A 24,803-nucleotide genomic window follows, 5' to 3' on the forward strand; every position below is an offset into this window, starting at 1 on the left:
AGCTATCTTAAAGACAGGAAACTACTGTACGACACGAGTGACGGCCTACGAAGTAAGGAAATAACCTCTGGAGCAGCGCAGGGATCTATGCTTGGACCAGATTTATGGAACGCCAGCTACGACGGAATTTTAAACGTTGAAATGCCTGACGATTGCTACCTCGTAGGCTATGCAGACGACATCGCCGCCGTCATAACCGCGCGTAATACAGACATGGCCAGGCGCAGACTAACACAAGTCATGCTGCGAACACAGGCATGGTTGGACTCACACGGCCTCAGCCTAGCTGCAGAAAAAACAGAACTGATCCTGCTCACTAGGAAACACATCCCGCTGGAGGTAAACATGCAAGTCCATTCAGAAACTATCCAAACGACGAAAACCCTAAAATACCTAGGAATAAGAATGGACAACAAACTGACGTACTGGGCTCAAATCCAACACGCTGCAAAAAAGTCAGCCAATATAACAATGGCGCTAGCAAGACTCATGGCAAACACGGGAGGCCCACTTGCAAGCAGAAGGAAATTGCTTATGGACACAACACAGTCAGTACTATTATACGGGAGCGAAATATGGGCCGACACATTAAAGGTAGAACATAGAAGGAAAGTACTAGCTAAAGTGCAGAGGACAGCAGCCCTAAGAGTCGCCTCGGCGTACCGCACTGTATCCGAACCTGCAGTGCTAGTGATAAGCGGCGTCATCCCAATAGACCTTCTCGCAAAGGAGAGAAGACAACTCTGGCTATGGAAGAAAGACGGGATAGAAATACACATGGCCACAAGACAACAGGCGAGGAAGCAAACTTTTGAACTCTGGCAAGATCGGTGGACAAAAGAGAGCAAAGGAAGATGGACGGCCAAACTGATTAAGGAAATAGAGACGTGGCACAGTAGAAAACACGGCGAGGTAAACTACTACATAACACAGATGCTGTCTGGTCACGGGTATTTCCGAAAATACCTGTACAACATGGGAAAAACAGAAAGTCCAGCATGTATTTATGGAGACGAACCGCTAGATGATGCACACCATACCTTTTTCAAGTGCCACCGATGGAAAGAAGCCCGAAGAACTGTAGAAAACAAGCTCGGAGAACTAAGTACGGAAAATATTTCAGGAAAAATGATAGCAAGCAAGGAAAACTGGGAAACAATTGCCGGGTACGTGGAACATGTTTTGCGCACTAAAAAAAGAGACATGGATGGGGACTCCCAATAGAAGATGAGCCAATAGCTTGATGCTGGCTAGAAAACCGTAGGCATCCCTGGACGCAGGGAGAGTAGAAACTGACCTGTAATGGGTCCATCTTGGAAACCTTGCCCTGAAGTAATGCGAAAGCGGTCCCGGGGTAGGGAAAAATCCATGATAGAAGGGGGGAGTGTTTTAGTGGGTACACCACTCACATAGGATGACGATCCCTATACGGTGCGAAGGCATTTTAAACCCTCCTTACGGCCTAAAAAAAAAAAAAAAAAAAATCCCCACGAAAATGACTTTAGCCCCACTTTACTGCATTTTTAATTTATTTTGCTTGCTTTAAACTTCAAGTTTTTAGATCAAAATTGTAACAAAAATTCAATTATACAATTATGGTTTCTCCTTTTGCGAAATGTACACTGTGATTTTAACCTTTCGTAAAAGGAAAAATTCCCTTCTATTATTTTATAATTTACAAAATTATGGTTTCTCCTTTTACGAAATGTGCACTATTAGTGATTTTAACCTTTCGTAAAAGAAAAAATTTTTGACAATTCAATCTTAATAGAGTGATTATTAAAAACAGTTCTGCGTATTCTCCATAAAAATGAATATAGAAAAATTGAAACAAATGGAGAATAATCGTATAAACGCAAAGAAGATCTTACTAAATAAAAGCGATACTATAAACTTTTCTCATGTTCCTGGATTTATAATTGATTCTTTTTTTGGAAAAAAAGTTATAAGGCGCAATTAATAGTTTGTGTTTTTGCTTTCGTTAATGGAGTCAGCGAGTCGCAACTCTTTCAACTAATACGATGGATACCGTTCACAAAAACTCACTACAAAAAAATATCAGATTTACTCTTATGGCTTGAAAATTCTCCAAACGCTCACAAGTACTACTATAGCTTTAATGTTATACTTAATCAAATAGTTTTTTGTAACGGAGACTTACGAAAATATGGAGAAAGAAAGCAAAGAAATTAAATAAAATTTGAAAAGTATTATATTTTTACGTTGCTAACTGTTTGTTTTATTTTTGTAAAAGATCACGGAATTAAAATGAATTAAACCCCACGAAAATGCTGTTATCCCCAGCAATCAAAATGAATTAAGCCCCACCAAACGTGGGGGTTCTTACATGACAGAATCCCCACTAAAAAAAAAAGAATTAATCCCCACGAAAATGACTTTAGCCCCACTTTCCGCCATTTTTAATTTTGTTGTAAAATTGGTGGGGCTTAAGTCATTTTGCCCGGTGGGGGCTAATTCATACACCCGCCTTGACGATAGGATAATGGATTAACTTATACTTAACAGTATATACAGTAGATAACCTTTTCGTGGCAGCTTTCTGAGGGGTGAATAGCGGCCATCTTGGATTTTCAGTGGTAGCAACGCAGTGCTGTATAAATTGAGGTAGTAAATACTTAATTTATTTTATTAAATAACAAAAACTATAAATATGGTTGCTTAATATAAAAGAAAATTATTTATTAATGTTATATATTTACTAATAGGTGATTTAAATGCCATAGTGTGCAATATTTCGCCCATAAAAATATCATTTACTGATACTCAGATATTCTTTTTGTAGTGAGTTCTTAATAATAGGATGCAGCCCTGTTTTTAGATTTCTCGGTGGTGAGCTTTCTTCTGAATGTATTTGTTTACATTTGACCGACAGAAAACATAAAAGGTGCAGCTTTCCATATTCGAACAATTAAACAAAGTGAAAAAACACACAGCAAACACACCCATCGTGCGGGGCTACGATTGGAATCAAGGAATTGATTACTCAAAATTATTTGAGTCGTATGTTAATACGGAGTTTCAAGCTACTAATCTTTGGATGGCAATAAGAGAAATCAATCGAATGGTAATGTAACCATTTTTTTATGGAAAGGTTTATGTATTTTAAAATATTGTTAGCTTGATCGTAGGCAGCAGCCGTTGAAACCTGATGAAGCCGATTTGCATGAAACGGATGAATTCATTAGACGAAAACATAGCTGTACAATATTCCTTGGATTCACATCTAATCTAGTGTCGTCGGGATTACGGGAGACATTACAATTACTGGTTGAACACCAAATGGTGGATTGTGTAGTAATGACTGCGGGTGGCGTGGAAGAAGACTTTATAAAACACTTATACACAATATAAACAATATAAACTTATAAATAACACTAATATGTATTATTAAAATCTTCAACATACATATGTTTCTGTTTAAACTCAATTTCCAATTGATGTTTTCCTATAACGGCTAACGAATTGTCAATTTGTACACATATGTCAAAGGACAAATTACCACCCAGGATTGTATCCTACTGCATGCAAAAATTTAGAAATACTTGAAGCGTGTTTAAAAATTGCACAAAAAAAACAACTGATTTAACATCAAACAACAAGTATTATCCCAATAAAATTGAACAGATATTCAAAGTAATTCAATATGATCACTTAAATAACGTAAACACTTGCATTATTTAATATATTTTAAAGTTTAACGCAACACCCTGATTACCATGAAAGTATCAAAAAAACTGTTACACAACACCCTAAGATTTCTTAGAGTTGAGTATATGTATGTAAACAAAGCAAAGGTTTATTACTGTATATACTGAGCTTTGTATGTTGTACCTTTCTTTTCAATGACTGGATATTTATAAATAACAATGAAAGTGTCGTCTAATCTACCTACATGCGTGTCTGCATATTCGAGCATGTCAATAACCGGTATACTAGTTTGTTCCTTTTCTAATATCCTTTCAATCTCGTCCGTATTTATTGCTGCTGAATAAAAATTTCCGTTCGTCGCGAAATTAATTGTCGTAGTTAAGTCAAATAACTCCTTGTATAATTCTTGCAATATATCCTTTTGTTTGATCGTCTCAATATTAAATGTTTTCATCATTATTTCAAAGTTGGAATTAATTCGTTTTTGTTTGTTATTATTTTCAATTATGTCGTTGAGTATTGTTTTAATTTCAATCAGGTCGTCGTGGTCTGGGACTCTTGTGATAAATTACAAAATCGATCCTAAGAAATCAAGTGATCGTCTTGAGCGTCTGGCTCGTCCATTATTCAGTAGTTGTTTTCTGAGGATTTTTATTCTGTTGAACAATGCTATTTCTGTGGCGTCTTCATTAGGCATCTCTCCTTTATGTTCGGCGATCTTGTAGTATGGTTTCAGTATTTTACCTCATATGGAATAGGTATTCATGTTCTTCATACAAAAATTAGGGGTCAGTCTCGGTTAACACGTACTTGCAATTTTGTAAGTCGGTTATTTCCTGAGCTAAGGACGTTGCTAGGATTAATGTTAGCGTTATCTTCATCATTGTTTCTGAAGTTATCATTGAGTACGATCTTCCCCTCCGTTGTTAAAATTGTGTCCTCACGATTCTCTTGTACTGTTTTCTTCAAATAGCGTGGCTTTGTTTTATTTCGTCTGTTTTGTTTTACATAAACTGTTCGTTCTGCTTTATATTCCTATTGTGTTCGTTTTTTATTGTGATATGATAGCATATACTCCTGCTTCTTTTCAATCAATTCTTTTATTCCTTCAGTCTTGCTCCTTTCAAAAAATAATTCAATAGGTTTCCTTTTTGTCACGGAATGTATTGTCCTATTGTATTCCTTGATTGCGTTGAATAGTTCTTTAGTCGCGGTTGCTTTAATTTGTTTAATTTGAATTCTAGTAATTTCCAGAATGGTTGAATGCAGCCGTTCAACTTGAGCGTTGAATGGTTTGCTGCGGTCATTGAATGTTCAATATATAGCCGTTGGAATAGGGCTTTTGCTGCTATGCTATTAAAAATAGTCTCGTTATCTGTCATTAGTTTATAACAAAATGGGAATATTTGTGTGAGTACTTCCTCTAGTATTATGTAGAATTCTCTTTTGTCGTTTCATTTTCTCTTATATGCGTATTTTGAATCTATCTATGCATGAGTGATACATGGTTCCATCGATTTCTAATATGTATGTCCATTTGTATTTGTGTGCCCATACCTTTGGGTATAGGTGTTTTTGCATAAACTTGTTTTGTCGGGTGGGGCTCTCTTTACAAATGCTACAATTTCTAGTTAGCCGGATTACATCATATTTTATATTTGGCCAATAGCAAGTTTCTAGTATCTTTAATGTATTTTTTTTTGCGTTTCTATGTGCTCTTTCATACGTATGTTTAATTATATTTTCTCTATCTTCTTCACTTGTATTGTCTTCAAATAGATTTTGAAAAAAACCTTTTTCTCTATATTAAATGAAGAGTTTATAAAATCATGAATTTCATACCAGGTTTCTGGTGTAGTTTGAAATGCGGTCGTGATATTAGGTTTGATAATTTTCGTTAGTGTATCTATCAAGTCTTGTGGTGTGACGTAATTAAAATAAAATATCTCGTGATTTGTAAAAATTGCTGCTCTTTCTAGTGCATTTTGTTCGCATCTTTTATGATAATTTGTGTTTTAAAAGGGTTCAGTGGAGCGCTGACATCTTTAATTCTGATTGGCGAGGATGATTCCTCCGAGTGTATTGACTCGTTCGTGGTTACGTTTACTTGATGGCTGATCGCGTCGGCTACTTCATTTTAATCTCCTTTAATATATTTAATTTTTGGTCCGTATTCTTCTATAAAATTTTTACAGCGTTTTTTCGTTCTCTGATATTGAAAAAATTAGGGATTGATGATCGATGTAAATAGTAGTATTACTAGTGAGACCATACAGATAATTCTTAATTTTCTTGAGTGCTTAAACGATTGCTAACATTTCTTTTTCATTTGTTGAGTAATTTTGCTCAGTTCGCGTTAATGTACGTGAAATGAAGTTTCTTGCCTTGTGACAATACAGTTCCAATCGCATGATTGCTTGCGTCTGTTGTCAAATCAAATCCTTTTCCAAAATCTGGTTAGAATATCCTTTTATAAATTTTCTATAATATGAGGTCATTCCCAAGAAAGATTTTAAGTTTTTCAAATTTGTAGGGGTTTTGTACCTATCTATTGCTTCTATTTTTCCTTGATCTACTGTAATTCTACCGTTTTTAATTATAAAGGGTGATTTTTTAAGAGCTTGATAACTTTTTTTTAAAAAAAAACGCATAAAATTTGCAAAATCTCATCGGTTCTTTATTTGAAACGTTAGATTGGTTCATGACATTTACTTTTTGAAGATAATTTCATTTAAATGTTGACCGCGGCTGCGTCTTAGGTGGTCCATTCGGAAAGTCCAATTTTGGGCAACTTTTTCGAGCATTTCGGCCGGAATAGCCCGAATTTCTTCGGAAATGTTGTCTTCCAAAGCTGGAATAGTTGCTGGCTTATTTCTGTAGACTTTAGACTTGACGTAGCCCCACAAAAAATAGTCTAAAGGCGTTAAATCGCATGATCTTGGTGGCCAACTTACGGGTCCATTTCTTGAGATGAATTGTTGTCCGAAGTTTTCCCTCAAAATGGCCATAGAATCGCGAGCTGTGTGGCATGTAGCGCCATCTTGTTGAAACCACATGTCAACCAAGTTCAGTTCTTCCATTTTTGGCAACAAAAAGTTTGTTAGCATCGAACGATAGCGATCGCCATTCACCGTAACGTTGCGTCCAACAGCATCTTTGAAAAAATACGGTCCAATGATTCCACCAGCGTACAAACCACACCAAACAGTGCATTTTTCGGGATGCATGGGCAGTTCTTGAACGGCTTCTGGTTGCTCTTCACCCCAAATGCGGCAATTTTGCTTATTTACGTAGCCATTCAACCAGAAATGAGCCTCATCGCTGAACAAAATTTGTCGCGCGAAACACATTTCGAACCGAACACTGATTTTGGTAATAAAATTCAATGATTTGCAAGCGTTGCTCGTTAGTAAGTCTATTCATGATGAAATGTCAAAGCATACTGAGCATCTTTCTCTTTGACACCATGTCTGAAATCCCACGTGATCTGTCAAATACTAATGCATGAAAATCCTAACCTCAAAAAAATCACCCGTTATGTCCTAAAAATTATGTCTGTCTTTGAAAAAAATTTGACTTTTCATCCGAGATTTTCATGTTGGCTGCGTGTAAAGTGTGTATTATATTGGTGATACGATATCTTTCATATGTTGTTCAGGGTTAGCTGAATATATTAGGACATCATCTATATACACGTATGCACGTACTCCTATGAATGGTCTGAGGATGTCGTCAACGCATCTTTGAAAGATCGATGGTGCGTTTTTCAGTCCAAATGGTAGTCATAGAAATTCATATTTGGCATTATTTATTGGAAATGCTGTTTTTCCCCTGTCTTCTTTTTTATTTTAATTTGATGAAATCTTGATTCCAAATCTAACGTTGTGAAGTACTGTGCTTCTCCTAAGTTTTGGAGAATCATGGTGATGTTCGGATTGGGATATCTATCAGCGATTGTCTGCGAATTTAACTTCTGGAAGCCAATAACCATGCGTATTTTTGTGTTGCCTTGCTCGTCATTCCCTTTTTTAGAAACTGTCCAAATGCTTGGCTGTATTATTACATTATATTTTTTTTTGGTTCAATATCTTTTTATTTATTGAATCTGCTTTTTGTTTTGAAAGCCTAACAATAAGTAATAAAATCTTAAACCTATTTAAAAACTAGACACGCTCAAGCAAGTGATTGAGCTGTTTTGGTGATACATTGCTCCTCAGTACGCGGGCATATCTCTTCTTTTAAGGCGTGTTTGATCACAGGAATGTACCAAAGCATTAGCCAAAGGGTTTGGGTGATCACGGAGTTTAGATATATATTTAATTCTGCTGTCTTCTACTTCTTTTCTTACCATAGAAATACCAAGGGCTTTATGGATATTTTCATTACGCATGTACCATGGTGAACACGTGATTGATCTAAGCATTTTTGATTGGAACCTTTGTATTATGTCTATATTAGTTGCACAGGTCGTACCCCACAGTTGAATGCCATACATCCAAATCGGCTTTATGACCGCATTATATAAAAGCACTTTGTTGTCTTGGCTAAGTTTGGAGTTTTTATTTAATAGCCAATTTAAATTTGCAGCTCTTATCTTCATGCAAGTTATTTTACTAGATATATGTTTTTTCCACGTAAGTCTTCTATCTAGGTGAATACCAAGATAAGTTATAGTATAGTAAGATAAGTTACTTCATTCGCTTGGGGTACTAAAATATTGTTAATTTTTACTGCCGGACACATTTTTGGTCTAAGCGAAAATGTAACATGCTTACACTTTTGTTCATTTACCTTTATACGCCAGTTGGCTAGCCATTCTTCGACAAACTTTAAGTACTCGGCTAATATTCTTGATGCTATTATGTGGCATTTGTTACGGCTCACTATAGCTGTGTCGTCCGCAAAAGTAGAAGTTAATACATTGTTAGCTGTTGGAAGATCTGCTGTATATATGATGTAAAGTGTTGGGCCTAGAACACTGCCTTGGGGTACACCAGCCCTTATCTGTCTTTCATCAGATATGAAATCTCCCACTTTTACCATAAATTTTCTAATTTTTAAATACGATTCCAATGTTTTATATAATTCTGAAGGTAGAATATTTTTAATCTTGTATAAAAGGCCCTCATGCCATACCTTATCAAACGCCTGAGCCACGTCTAGAAATATAGCTGAACAGTACTCTCTGTGCTCAAATGCCTTTCTTATTTCGTTAGTAATTCTATTTACTTGCTCAATCGTGCCATGTTTTTCACGAAACCCAAATTGGTGCGTTGGTATAATATTATTTTCGTGGAGGAAAGGAGTCATCTTTGATAGTAACAATTTTTCAAATATCTTAGAAAGACAGGGTAGAAGACTGATTGGTCTGTATGAAGACGGCTGTGTTAAGTCTTTCCCAGGTTTGTCTATCAAGATGATCTGCGACTTTTTCCATGAATTTGGATAGTGTCCGAGATTAAGAATTGCATTGAAGAGCAAAGAGAGCACCCTTACGGCAATATTTGGTAACTCAATTAGCATTTTTGGGGTAATATTATCATGTCCTGGTGATTTTTTGGGGTTAAGTTCTTTTATTATTCTAGTAACTTCAGAAGTAGAAGTCCTAATAGACACATGCGAATCGTTTGCGGCATTGGGCAAGGTTGGCAACTCAAAGTTGTTCATTGGGCAATTGGATTGAAATACCTTTTCTAGGTGATTTGCAAAGCAATTTGCCTTATCCTCATCACTACGTGCCCAATTACCATTCAACTGTCTTAGAGGCATGTTGGAATCTACTGGTGGCTTGAAAGACTTTTGTGCTCTCCAAAGAGAGTTTTGCTTGCGAGAATTTGGACACAGTTTCTTTATATAATTTTCAGTGTTGTGTTCCTCTTCGCGTTTAAGCGCTTTTTTTAACTTTCGTACAGTACAACTTTCGTCAGTTGAAGCAGAGTTGAAGGGGATCGATTTAGCTGCCATTCCCGCCTAGCTCGCCTTTTCTCATTTACAAGTTTCTCTATTTCATTATTAGTGATCTTTCTAAAACCTACTGGTTTGTTGTTTCTTTTTGGTGTTGCCAATACAGCTGAATTAATTATTACTTCATTAATTTCTCTTATATTTTCATCAATGTCTCTTCCTGTATTTATTTTGCAATCAATATTGATGTGGGTGCTGACATACTTTCTATATTTCAACCAGTTAGTTTTATGTGATGTTAGAGAAACTTTCGGCTCAAATATCATGGGCTGTTCGTATAACTTTATTAGTACAGGAGAATGATCAGATGATAAGTCTGTACATGTTTCAGCTGTCATAAGCGATCTATCTATATTTTTGACGACAGCAAAATCTATTAAATCTGGTATTTTTCTTCTATCACTGGGCCAGTATGTCGGCTTACCAGGAGATATTATATCCAGCTTATTATGCTTATTCATAATAGTGTAGTACAACTGTCGTCCTTTCGGATTAATTAGCCGTGAGCCCCAATACGTGTGCTTTGCATTGTAATCTCCACCTGCTATAAATCTATGGCCTAGTGTTTCAAAAAAGTCATTGAATTGGATGTCTGTAATTTTAAACCGAGGTGGGCAGTATATGGCCGTCAGATTTAAGTCCCCGCAGCGATTTTTTATAGTTATTTTTGTAGCTTGTAATTGCGCTGTGGCATAAGATTCTGATGTGTGGTGATTTAACCGTTTTCTAACCAACACTGCTGTTCCTCCATGTGCCTTTCCATCTGGATGGTTTGTAACATAGAGTCTAAATCCCGGTATAAAGAAATTGTTTTTGTTCGTAAGATGAGTTTCTGACAATAGCATTACATCGATACTATTTTCATCCAGAAATCTAATAAGTTCCAATTTATGTTGGTTAACACCGTTAGCATTCCATAAACAAATGTTCAATACACTCATTTTTTACTTAAAAAAGTTTGCAACATTTGGTTTTGAGATTTGATTATCTCTTGAATCATATTTTGCATTGAAGCCATAAATTGTGTCATACATTGGGTAAGGTTTAAAATCATAGTTTCAACGCTTCCATTTGGTTGGTTTTGGGCAATTGCATTTGTGTAGTATTGCCTTTCACAACGTTTGCATAACTCCCTTGTGTAGCATTGTCTTTAAGATTTACTGGTTTTGAAATATGGACGGGGATTTTAATATTTTCATTAGATGGAATATTCATCATTTGATTACGACGTGCTTGGATACCCTGTGACAATTTCGATTTTAAATCTTTACATTATATAATAATTTTTTTATTTCAGCTTCTACAAATGCTCTATCCGCTTGGGGGTATGGATACTGTCTGACCCAAATAGGATTACTTGTTCGTGTTCTGATTTCTGCCTCTACTGTAGTTACATAGGGTAATGTTTTACTCTGCTCATTTCTTTTCATTAATTCATTTATTTCTTTTTTATACATTTCTTCTCCTATCATATAATTTATTCTTGTTAATTTATTCTTTTTCACAATTAATACATTTCTTTCTGTATCTACCATTGCTTTCATTTGCTTTAAACCTTTATTTCCTATCAAGAAATCGAAATCTTGTAAGGTATCGAGTTCTAAAAATTCCATACTGAATTCCATTATATTCACTTTCTTTTTATATTTGATTAATGATTTACCGTGTAAAGTAGCGGCTTGTTTTTTACTTCCTACTTCTATCCTTTTTGCGTGAGGGAATTTTGGACTTACATAATTTTCTTCTGCACAACTATCAATTAAAATATACGCTGAGTTACCTTCTTCTGTGGTCCTTACAAGCGTTTGTAACCCATCCCTTAGAATAAAAAATATTCTTCCTGTTCATATTCTGTATTTGATTGTTGATCGTGTGTAATTTGGTTGATCCGTTGATTCTTCGGTTGTATATTAGCATGACTTGTATTATCTCGTTCTCGTTTGTATCCCAATGCTTCTGCTACTTTCTTAAATGGATTTTGATAATTCTGTCGAGGCTGCGGATTTCGTGGTGGTTGTTGCTGATTCTTGTCGTAACCTTGTCTCGTTGGTCTACGGAATATGGTGGATGAATCGCTATTCATTGGTTCAACTGGGGGTTGTTGTTGACAAGAATACTTATTCTGATGTTGATTGTTGAAATTATGATTCTGATGATCATTGATCGTGGAAAGTACTCGAGGTTCTGATGGCGTGAATCATGTTGCATTGTTTGGGCGATACGGCTAATGTTGTGCAGGCTCGTGCATACACTTCTCAATCCAGTGACGAATGTTCTGATTGCTTTAGCTGGGATTTCTTGTGTCAATACTTGGACTATTCCTTGTGTGTCATCTCAATCTTGGATAGCACTACATTCAATGCTTGGTTCAGATTTTCATAATATACAAATTATTTTTAGGCACTAGTGCGCTTTATTCAGGCTCGATCAGAACTAAATTCTAAAACATTCTTACTCTTAAGTCTAAGCCTAAGCCGTCCTCACTGCCGCTGCCGTCGTTGCTGTCGTTGCTATGTTTTGTCAGATGCAGTGTCAGCGAATCCCGCGATTACGCTGACTTGCGTGTAGTGTGAGTCGTTGTTTGTTTGCGCTATATTTGTGCTGCGCCAGCGGATCCCACGGCTACGGTAGCTTGTGAGTATCGTTTGTTGTTGCTTGTCGTTGGATCATAACTCGGGCCGTTGGTCATGGATTGGGGTGGTGTTAATGTTCAGCATTGCCTGAAACGGATGTTAAGCAGACAATGCTGACTTGGTATTTTGGTGGTTTGCGTTTCGAGTTAACTTACATGCAGGGATAGTTCTTTTTGTTGTATTTTCGTCATCTCTTCCTCCAGAACGTATATTGGTCGTTTGTCGGCATAGGAATCGTCTAGCCTATCGATGATGTCTTTGAAGTTTCTCTTTACGTTGTGGTTGATCAGGATCTGTGCTGCTTTGCCAGTAATTTTTCCTCTGACGATTACACAGTACAACAGCTAATCTGGGGGGTGAGAAATTCCAAGTCAGGGTGATGGTACTAGGTCAGTATAGTAAAACCCTCAAAGGGTTTGGCGTTCGTATGTGTCAGTTTTTTTTATGACCTTTTAAATTTTTTCCTTATCTTGATGTTTTTTCGCGAACCACTTGTCCGATTTTGATGAAACAAATTTAGAAAAATTAAGAATTACAATTTCTATTTGTTTTTATTCAAAAAAGTGTAATTTATCGCCTTTTTGTTTTTAGGCAATATTTATTAAAATAAATAAAATAAAAAATTATAAAAATTTTGACTTTATTTTTTTAGTAGTTTATGGCCAGAAGTCTGGAGTTATTGGGGAAAAATTTATTTTTTTTTGCTTTTATTCATTTCATTGGCGGTTATTTAAAATTTCTAATTTCATCGGTATGAAATACCTGGGTTTTATTATTTGCCTTTTCTATGTTATTGGCTTATAAAGGATAGTAACTCCACGCCTGGCTCAGATGTGGCCAGAATGGGTACTCTTTAGCCCGAGATTTAGGACTGTGAATAGAGGGATCTTGCGAGAGAATGGCCATGGATGAAGAACGGCTTCGATTTGTGGAGTAGAGAATTCTTCATAATTAATTTGATGCTTTGTGTAGCTAATTCTTATAACCCACCCATATGAGGAGAGCTTGGATAGATGTGATTAGAACGACCTTTGCCTTTTGTAAGTGTAGGTGCGTCACTGCATCGCATTGGGAGTATGGTAATCCCTTAACTTCCTTTGGAGATTTTATTTATTTTTGAAAATTTAGGCCTCTGTGGGGCAATATTGTATGTAATGTGTCGATTTTTTTGACTTTTGAGACACTTTTGTTATATTTTATTTTTAAGTGCGTATGCACTAATTTGACGTTTAGTACCGCGCCGCATAGCTTGAGATTTTTTAAGCAGGATTTTTGTATCATTATTGGCGAAAGCCATCCTGCGGAGTCGAAAAGTTACGAACATATATTTTTGGTTTTATATGAGGTTGTCAGAGGGAATCTTACCTTGTTTTTTCTACCATTATGTGGGGTATTCGAAAATTGTGGCTCTAGTGGTCTAGTAGAAAAGTCCTCACAATACTGATCTTCTTTAGTTCTGTTTAATGTTAGGGGAAGTTTCCTTATCTCTTGAAATTTCCTTAATTGTGAACTAAGGTATTGTTACAAAAGTAGTATTAAGTTGTATTTGTATTGCTATATGCATCCCTTATTATAGCTGTAGGTATATGGAATAGCATTTGTCTTGTTGTAGACATCTGGCGCCGCGGCTGTCTGCTTGTCAAAACAATAGACATCTGGCGCCGCAGCTGTCTGCTTGTCTACTTAAACAATTGTTGAGTCTGCTTGTCTAAACAATAGCTGCATTTGACGTCGACATCAGCGAGGAGTGCGTGGCTATATAAGCCGTGGCAGCGCCAACGTAATCAACCAGTGCTAAGAGTAAACTGCTATAGTCTAGACGAGTTGTAAAATAAAGAGATTTTGTTGAAGTGAATTAAACGGCTTTTTGTTTAATTTGTCAATCCAGAGATACGAACCTAGTAAAGTAAACTAGCAAGGAGCAAATTCGCAACAGTATTTATTTGATTTTTTCTCACCATGAGTTGGTTTGGTGATAACTAGTTCTGTAACTAGTCCACTTTGTGTTTCGCTGTTGAGCGTTTGAAATTTTTGTGCCTTTGAGTAATATGCTGTCTCTTGGCTATTTTTTGAATTTTGGTTTTCGGGATTTGCTTTTGCAATTAAACCCGTAGTTCTTGATTTAAATATAAGCGCTTTTATAGGGTGAAATGGGATATGTGCTGTAATGAAGCATTGAGTTGTGTCTTTTGTGACAATATAAGCAATTATATTTGCTTTTGCAATTTTTAAGATTGTGTGTATGGGACAAGCAGTTTGTACAGAGCCTTTTTGACCTGACAAAGTTGTTCCTTTCGTTAATATTTAAGTTTTTAAACCTCTGGCAAGACATAAGTTTATGCCCTCTTTTACATAGTTCGCATGACGTATGTTTTTTCTGTTCGAATGTGAACGATTGCGTTTTGTAAAAGTTTTTGTTTGAATTGATATTGTTACTAACTTGAGGTCTATTTAAGCTTTCATTCTGGTCGTGTTTGTGCTTAACTTTGAGTATTTTTTCTTCTAACCTTTCCGCAATTTTATATTGGGTGGTGAGAAAATCTTTCATTTGTTGCCACGTTGGGCATTTTTTTCTAGATGAGAGCGATTGCTCCCATAGAAGTAACGAGTTTTGTGGTAATGCGGCGGTGCAAATGTTTACCAGAATTGGGTCCCAGCTGTCTGTGGGAATATTTTGTGTCGACAGAGTCGACAAACAATTAGAAACAGTGGATTGTAGTGTTACAAATTCTTCACTTGTTTCTTTCTTGATTTTAGGCAAGTTTAATAGTGTCGTTACTTGCTTGTCGACCAATATTCATTTGTTTTCATATCTAGCTTTTAGAGCTTCCCAAGCCAAATTGAAATTATCGGCATTAAGAGCGAACTGTTTTACTATTATTCCTGCTTGACCTTTAGTTTTTGCCACCAAATCCACTTATTATTGTTATTAAGCCAATTTATGTTAATTATTATTGTTTTTAATTTGACTGTGCCGAAGGTGCCTTTCGTTAACGCTCGAAGGACCATGAATATAATTATACCAAATTTATTTTATTATAAATTTTGTTTTTATTTTAACAATATATCAACAAAATTATAATTTGATATTATTAGTTTTGATTGTAAAAAATTGTAAGAAATGTCAACACGCGGGGCGGCGAGACTCCAATCCGAAGATGATTTGACGGTGCTGGTGATCGATGTTCCGCGCATCGGGATAAAAAAAGTGGAAATCACGGTCGAATACCGTAGGTATCGACGCGGCAGTATCTATGCGAAATGTAGATGTCCGAAAGCAAATGGTATGTGGCGAATGTATTGTTTACGCGGCGCAGTGGGGAATCAAATTGTCGCATTAGGATGCGCCAGTTTTACTGTGTAGAGGGGGTGGATGCTTAACTCATTTAAACAACCGTATTCACATGTACTTCAATATTGAATATAATACACTTAAACTGTACCTTTACAAGTGGTATACAGAACTTGTTACTCGGCAGTCGATAATGATAAAGTGACCTCGAGGCTAATGTTAAAGGTTAAAGTATTAACTCGCGCGATGACGATGAAGTTCCCTCTTACAGCGGCACTCAGCACAGTGTGTTCACCGCGACTATTGCAAGTCGTGCGAACTCCGCCCCAATAACCCCCTTGAGCAGGATCGACTGCACAGAGGAGGATGGATTCAAAAGAGTTGAAGAGTTGGTGGCGGATCAGGTGAAGGAAAGGGAAGGTTCAGACTTCCTCCTTGCCTCCGCCTCTTTTCCAGGTGAGACGGCCACAGCACCCCCATCATCGATTCTCAGTCTCGTCGACTATTGTAGAGCGAATAAACTTCACCTCACCGTGGGATGTGATGCCAACACGCATCACACGGAATGAGGTAGCACGGACTGCAACGAGAGGGGTGAGTCTCTTCTTGAATTCATAGTTAGTAGTAATATAAGCATCGAAAATGTGGGCTGCGGTCCTTGACATTACCTTAAGCAATGACAACATGACCGGATTGATCTCTCAGTGGACTGGGGAGCAGGCTGAGTGCCATAAACCAGTCAATTATGGGCTCATATCATGGTGCTTGTCCATTAAAAGTGGCTACTAAGAAACAAACCTGTCCCTGGTGGTCTAATGAACTCTCGGTTCTTAGGTATAGGGTGTACAGGCTGTCCAATAAAGCCAAGCGCACGGGCAACTAGGAGGAATACAAGCAACACCTAGACCCCAGAAGCAGCCCGACTGCACAAGGCGTTGTCGAGAGGTAAGACGGACACGGTATTATCCATCAAAAGACAGGACGGGACGTATACGACTAGCGCGGAGGAGAGGGCAGAGAAACTCCTACAAGCGCACTTTCCAGATACGGTTCAGGCTGTCCAAACTCCAGCATCGGTCACAAGCAGGCCGGATCGTTTAGACTGTCTGACTGCAAGGTATCTGTTCAATGCAGGCTCAGTAAAGTGAGCACGGGCCTCCTTCTCGAACTACAAGTCACCGGGAGCGGATGGCATCTTTCCGGCTCTTTTGCAGCAAGGTATGAAAGAACTCTTGCCACACCTGCTAGGGCTGATGAGAGATAGCCTGGCGATGTCGTATATCCCAGAGCCATGGAGAATTGCGAAAGTAATCTTCATCCCCAAGGTATGTAGGAAAGACTACTCGTTGGCCAAATCATTCCGGCCTATTAGTCTCACATCCTTCATGCTAAAGTAGTAGATAATCACATAAGATCGGAAGCGCTGAAAATCGCACTCTACATGCCAGACAGCACGCGTATAGAGCGGGCAGATCCACTAACACTGCTCTGTACCAACTCACATCTAAATTTCAGGATTCGTTGGACAACGGCGAGGTTGCGATTTGCGCCTCAAACTAAAGTGATCAAGGCACTTGAGAAAAAGAACGTAACGGCTCTAGTATGCAGATGGATAGAAGCCCTACTGCGTACTAGGTTAGGGTAGGTAGGAAACAACGGTAGGGAAGAGCAAGATCCGTCTTGACACCACAAGGGGCTGCCCACAGAGTGGAGTACTATCCCCTCTGCTATGGAGCCTGGTAGTGGATGAGTTCCTTAAGTTGCTCGCCACCAATAAAATCCGTTGCTAAGGGTACCGAACGACATTGACATAATGGCGCGAGGTAGATTTGAGAACACTCTCTGTGATATTGTTCAAAGGGGCTTAAATCTAGCAAAGGTATGATGCAAGACTGTAGGGCTAAATATTAACGCGTATTTTTTAGATCACCTGTTAAAACTTATAAAAATATTAGCTATACATACTATATTTGTTCAAAGTAGTATATATATACCTGCTTGTACATTTGTATGAAATGAATCAAGATCTTTAGGTAAATAAGTATTGTTACAAAAAGTAGTATTAAGTTTTATTTGTATTGCTATATGCATCCCTGATTATGAACAATAGCTGTAGGTATATAGAATAGCATTTGTCTTGTTGTAGACATCTGGCGCCGCACTGTCTGCTTGTCTAGTTAAACAATTGCTGAGTCTGGCGCCGCGACTGTCTGCTTGCGTCTGGCGCCGTATAGCCGTATGTTCTGGTAATTTCCAGACGCGATATTCTAGAAGGACACGTCGGCATCAGCGAGAAGTGCGTGGCTATAGCCGTATGTTCTGGTAATTTCCAGACGCGATATTCTAGAAGGACACGTCGGCATCAGCGAGAAGTGCGTGGCTATATAAGCCGTGGCAGCGCCAACGTAATCAACCAGTGCTAAGAGTAAACTGCTATAGTGTAGACGAGTTGTGAAATAAAGAGTTGTTGAATTAAATTAAACAGTGTTGATTTTATTTGTCAATCCAGAGATACGAACCTAACAAAGTAAGCTAGCAAGAGTAAATTCGTAACAATTGGTGTCAGAAGTGGGATTGTCAAATAATCCAAATTCAAGATGGTTAAATTCGGAGAATTGAGAATTCAGCAATTGAAAAAGGAACTGGAGGAGCGTAAATTGCCGATAAGCGGGCAAAAGGCGGATCTGCAGGCACGATTACGTGAAGCAATGGAAGCGGATGGAATTAATGTGGACGAGTTCGAATTTGATGGGCCAGAAACTTCTACAAAGGTAGAAGAAAAAGTAGAAGAACAACGAGCATCATCAAGTGCAGACATGAACATGCTGTTAGTGGCTTTTAAGCAAATAATAGCTGAAAATATATCACAAATAACAGAAAATGCAGTGCAAACAGAAAATCGTCTGGCACAGCAAATAGCCGAGAATGTAGTGCAAACAGAAAATCGTCTGGCACAGCAAATAACGCAAATAGCTGAAAATACATCACAGTTAGAGTCTCGCCTTACACAACAAATGACTGAAAATAATACGCAGTTAGAAAAGCGTTTGGCACAACAGATTACAGAAAATAATACACAAGTGCAAGAGAAATTTTCAAAATTTGAAGACGAATTAAGCACAATAAAAAATGACGAAGAAAATTTAAGATCAGAATTTCTTCAACTGAGTAATCGTATGCGAGAACTGCAACTGCATGGCCCTGCACCATCAACAAATAATCCAAGACTGAAGGCACCCACATTCGATGGAAGTATTCCATTTCAAATTTTCAAACTTCAGTTTGAAAAGACAGCAATGGCCAATAACTGGAATGCAGTGGACAAAGTGGCGTCCTTGTTTGTATCATTGAAAGGGCCTGCGGCAGAAATCCTTCAGACTATTCCAGACTGTGAACGGGACAACTATGAGGCATTGATGAGTGCGATAGAAAGACGATATGGTAGTGAGCACCGGAAACAAATATACCAGATCGAACTGCAAAATAGGGGTCAGAAAATGAACGAGTCATTGCAAGAGTTCGCAACTGAAATAGAACGACTGGCTCATTTGGCAAATGCAGATGCACCTGTGGATTACATTGAGAGGGTAAAAATTCAATGTTTCATAAATGGAATTCGTGATGTGGACACCAAACGCGCCACATATGCATTGCCAAAAAGAACGTTTGCTGAAACGGTTTCGCACGCCCTCACACAGGAAACAGCTTCCCTACTAAGTAAACCAGCACACAAAGTACAGAGGGTTGAAATGGAACAACCGGCGCTGATGGAAGAAATGTTGAAGACTCTGAAGGCAATTGCTGCACCGCGAGTAAATACAACAGGAAGATGTTTCAACTGTGGAAAAGCGGGTCACTTTGCCCGAAATTGCAATATAAAGGTAAACCCATCAAAACGGAAACAACCAACAGATAACGAGGACGGAGCATCCACATCTCACAAGTCGTTAAACTAAAACGGAACAGTTCAAAGGGGCGTGAGCTGGTTCCCACAACTATTTGCCCCGCCATCTCGATATCACAAATAGGTCGCCATGACAACAATCTTACTATCAACGGCATCGTAAATGGACGACTGTCAACCCTTACTTTGGATACTGGTGCCACACATTCAATTATCCGACCGAATGTGGTAAGAGGAACAGTTGAACCATTAGTCGGTTGCAAGCTTCGAACGGCCACCGGGGAGGAAGCAGCTGTCGCGGGGAAAGTGTTTTGCGAAGTGATGATTGGTACCCTGGAAGTTAATCACACCTTCATCGTAGCAGAAATCACGGATGAAATTATAATGGGAGTAGATTTCATGATTGATCACGGGGTTACTTTGGATTTAAACAAGCAAATGCTGTTTTGCCAGAACATGGAGATGCCTATAAACACCGGATATGTGACCAACGTTGAAAGTAAGAGGGTGATTGTTGATGATAATCAGAGTATTCCACCAAAATCTGAGGCGATTGTATGGGCTAAAGTGAATGGAGGAGGTGGGACTGAAGAGTTGTGGATTGTGGAACCAACAAAAATAGATACACCCATATTGGTAGGAAGAACGCTTGTGAAAACTAGTGAAGACGCCACCATTCCGGTCAGAGTAGTGAATGAATTCAACACGCCTATAAGTCTGAAGAAAGGAGCCGTAATTGGACAGTGCCAGAATATAAGTGCAATAGCACGATGCGAACGGTCACAACAGAAACCTACTATTGAGCCACAGCAGATAAGTCCTACACTCCTAAATAATTTGCTGAACGAACTGCATGGAAATGAAAAATTAAAAGCAGAAAAACTATTAGAAAAATACGCATCCGTATTTGCGAACGAAGGAAACACAGGAAGAACCGGCATTGTCAAACATCGCATAAATACTGGAGACGCTAAACCAATCCGACAAGCTCCGCGTAGGGTTCCACTAGCAAAACGTGAGGATGCTAACAAAATTATTGAAGACATGCACAAAAACGGTGTAATCGAACCTTCAATAAGTCCATGGAGCTCACCTATCGTCTTAGTTAAAAAGAAAGATGGTAGCACCCGTTTCTGCGTAGATTATAGGAAGTTGAATGATGTCACAAAGAAAGACAGTTATCCTCTACCAAGAATCGACGATACATTAGACACCTTGTCTGGAGCGAAATGGTTTTCTACATTAGATCTACAAAGTGGATATTGGCAAGTCGAGATCGATGAATGTGACCGTGAAAAGACCGCTTTCAGTATGGGCGACGGGTTGTGGGAATTCTCTGTGATGCCATTTGGGTTATGTAATGCGCCTGCAACGTTCGAGCGACTGATGGAACATGTGTTAAAAGGACTCAACTGGAAGACATGTTTGGTGTATCTTGATGACATTATCATCATGGGAAAAAGTTTTGATGATCATCTGAAAAATCTAGAGGAAGTCTTTCAGCGAATAGCATCAGCCGGATTACGCTTGAATCCCAAAAAGTGTTCATTATGGAAGAAGCAGGTCACATATCTCGGACATAAAGTGTCAACTGAGGGAATTCACACCGAGGAAGGAAAAATAAAAGCAGTGAAAGATTGGCCTCGACCCACCAACATTCATGAACTCCGCAGCTTCCTCGGCTTATGCACGTATTATCGCCGTTTCGTACCTGGATTTGCGAACGTGGCTAGAAGTTTACATGATTTAACAAAGAAGAATCGCCCGTTTGTATGGCAGTTGGAACAAGAAAAAGCGTTTGAGCAGCTTAAAGAACTACTTTGTACGGCGCCGATGTTGGCTTATCCAATACCTGGAAAGAAATTCATCCTGGATACAGATGCGAGCGCTTATGGAATTGGAGGTGTCCTGTCTCAGCTCATCGACGGACAAGAAAGAGTAATTGGGTATTACAGCAGAGTGCTCGGGAAACCAGAGAAAAACTACTGTGTGACGCGAAAAGAACTACTAGCTGTGGTGGAATGTGTAAAACATTTCCACAAGTATTTGTATGGACAACGATTCTTGCTGAGGACTGATCATGCAGCATTAAAATGGTTATTACAGTTTAGGAATCCGGAAGGCCAAATTGCACGATGGATCGAAAGATTACAGAATTACGACTTCGAAACGGAACATCGAAAGGGGATTCACCACAAAAATGCGGATGCATTATCACGTCGCCCTTGCCCACTGGAACATTGCTCCAAATCAGAAGGAAAAGAAGGTATAATCGACGTGCGATTACTGAATATAGAACCTGAAGATGATTGGACTCCTCACCGCATCAGAATCAATCAGCTGGAGGACCCTGATCTTGCAAAGCTGATAATAGCCAAAGAAAATGGGGTACGACCACCAAAGGAACAAATAAGTAGCGAGAGTCCAACGGCAAAAGCATATTGGGCCCAATGGAACAGCATAAACCTCGTTAATGGATACCTTCATCGTACCTGGGAAAGTGAAGATGGCAAACAGTCTCGTCTGTTGATCATAGTACCGAAGTCCATGATCCCGAAAGTGTTGAAAGAATATCACAATGGACCTAGTGGAGGGCACCTTGGAATTACAAAAACTATAGAGAAGATTAAACAGCGGTTCTACTGGATCGGTTGTCGAGATTCCATAGCAGAATGGATAAGTAATTGCGTAGAGTGCATGGCAGCTAAAGGTCCTAAAGCCAAAAGTCGCGGTAGGCTACAACAGTACAACGTGGGATCACCATTTGAACGAGTCGCAATGGATGTTGCAGGTCCGTTCCCAACCAGTACGGCCGGTAACAAATATCTACTGGTTGTCATGGACTATTTCAGTAAATGGCCAGAAGTATATGCCTTACCAAACCAGGAAGCGAAGACCGTAGCCGAAGCGTTTGTAGAAAATTGGATAACAAGGTTCGGAGTGCCCGTCGAATTACACTCAGATCAAGGCAGGAATTTCGAATCTTCCATTTTCCAAGAAGTCTGTACGTTATTGGGCATCCACAAGACACGGACAACAGCGTTACACCCACAATCAGATGGGATGGTAGAGAGATTCAACCGAACGCTCGAAGAACATCTGCGGAAAATCGTTGATAAAGATCAACGGAATTGGGACAAGCGCATCCAGATGTTCCTGCTGGCGTATCGTTCAGCGAAGCACGAGACAACTGGTTACACGCCGGCAAAGATTATTTTCGGATCTGATCTGCGACTCCCTGCTGATCTTAAGTTTGGAACGAATCCTACAGCTGTAAGAAATGATGGAGATTATTGTTCTGCCTTAAAGGAAGAAATGAATGAATTGCATCTAATGGTAAGACAACATACGCATCTGATGAGCAATAAGATGAAGGACCGGTTCGATCAAGCGGCAAATTCAAAAGGTTTTGAAGAAGGTGATCTGGTCCTGTTGTACAATCCACTTCGAAAGAAAGGCTTGTCCCCGAAACTACAGACAGCCTGGGAAGGACCCTATATGGTGATGAAACGACTTAATGACGTGGTATACCGCATACAAAGACATGGAAAAGCACGATGTAAAATGAAAGTAGTACATTTGGAGAGGCTCGCCCCATTTGGTTCAAGAGGATTTGTGCCTAATCGGGACGATTAGGCTTTAGTGGAGGGCAGTGTTACAAAAAGTAGTATTAAGTTTTATTTGTATTGCTATATGCATCCCTGATTATGAACAATAGCTGTAGGTATATAGAATAGCATTTGTCTTGTTGTAGACATCTGGCGCCGCACTGTCTGCTTGTCTAGTTAAACAATTGCTGAGTCTGGCGCCGCGACTGTCTGCTTGCGTCTGGCGCCGTATAGCCGTATGTTCTGGTAATTTCCAGACGCGATATTCTAGAAGGACACGTCGGCATCAGCGAGAAGTGCGTGGCTATAGCCGTATGTTCTGGTAATTTCCAGACGCGATATTCTAGAAGGACACGTCGGCATCAGCGAGAAGTGCGTGGCTATATAAGCCGTGGCAGCGCCAACGTAATCAACCAGTGCTAAGAGTAAACTGCTATAGTGTAGACGAGTTGTGAAATAAAGAGTTGTTGAATTAAATTAAACAGTGTTGATTTTATTTGTCAATCCAGAGATACGAACCTAACAAAGTAAGCTAGCAAGAGTAAATTCGTAACAGTATGATAATGGAGTACTGGGTTTACTATTGAATTGGGTCATTTGATTATTACGATTTCTATTCTGTGTTTGTAGTACTGTAGTACTCTTATTAGTGCCACTGCTTTTTGGGGAACCTTCAGATGGGAAATTATTCTCACTTTGACCGTTTGCATTTGATATTGCTGTACTGACTGTTGATGCATGTACGTCCATATTTGGTGAGTTTGTCGTTATTCGTAATGCTCCTGTTGTTCGAAGTGACGGTAACGATCAATTTGACATGGGGTTATTAGGACTAGATGAATTTGGAGAATGTGTTGCAATGCGAAGCCGAACGCTATGTAGTGTCCTTTCATGGGCAAATGGTGTTTTCAAATAGGTAAAAATTACAGAGTGCCAGATCAAGTGAGTAGGATAAGTGATTAATGGTTAATACTCGTATGGAGTTTTTTGTCAAAAAATCGGTGACAAGCGTCAACCGATGACACGGTGCATTATCGTGCAACAGGCGCTGTGGCTGTCTGCTTGTCTAAACAATAGCTGCATTTGACGTCGGCATCAGCGAGGAGTGCGTGGCTATATAAGCCGTGGCAGCGCCAACGTAATCAACCAGTGCTAAGAGTAAACTGCTATAGTCTAGACGAGTTGTAAAATAAAGAGATTTTGTTGAAGTGAATTAAACGGCTTTTTGTTTAATTTGTCAATCCAGAGATACGAACCTAGTAAAGTAAACTAGCAAGGAGCAAATTCGCAACAGTATTTATTTGATTTTTTCTCACCATGAGTTGGTTTGGTGATAACTAGTTCTGTAACTAGTCCACTTTGTGTTTCGCTGTTGAGCGTTTGAAATTTTTGTGCCTTTGAGTAATATGCTGTCTCTTGGCTATTTTTTGAATTTTGGTTTTCGGGATTTGCTTTCGCAATTAAACCCGTAGTTCTTGATTTAAATATAAGCGCTTTTATAGGGTGAAATGGGATATGTGCTGTAATGAAGCATTGAGTTGTGTCTTTTGTGACAATATAAGCAATTATATTTGCTTTTGCAATTTTTAAGATTGTGTGTATGGGACAAGCAGTTTGTACAGAGCCTTTTTGACCTGACAAAGTTGTTCCTTTCGTTAATATTTAAGTTTTTAAACCTCTGGCAAGACATAAGTTTATGCCCTCTTTTACATAGTTCGCATGACGTATGTTTT

At 38.7% G+C, this 24,803-nt stretch overlaps 2 protein-coding genes across 2 annotated transcripts in view; one reads left to right on the plus strand and one right to left on the minus strand.

Annotated features, from left to right (window-relative positions):
* The window catches only part of LOC125779407 (uncharacterized), a 194,543-nt gene that overhangs the window by 107,756 nt on the left and 61,984 nt on the right, over positions 1-24,803 (minus strand). The gene's annotated exons all lie outside the window — the stretch shown is intronic.
* On the plus strand, positions 1,303-3,754 carry LOC125779771 (probable deoxyhypusine synthase). The gene is made up of 2 exons (XM_049461040.1): positions 1,303-1,332; positions 2,912-3,754. Exons 1-2 carry the CDS (start codon positions 1,303-1,305, stop codon positions 3,092-3,094), a joined length of 213 nt encoding a protein of 70 aa, XP_049316997.1. The 3' UTR covers positions 3,095-3,754.

Source organism: Bactrocera dorsalis, chromosome 6 (genome assembly GCF_023373825.1).
Source record: "Bactrocera dorsalis isolate Fly_Bdor chromosome 6, ASM2337382v1, whole genome shotgun sequence".
Classification (NCBI taxonomy): domain Eukaryota; kingdom Metazoa; phylum Arthropoda; class Insecta; order Diptera; family Tephritidae; genus Bactrocera; species Bactrocera dorsalis.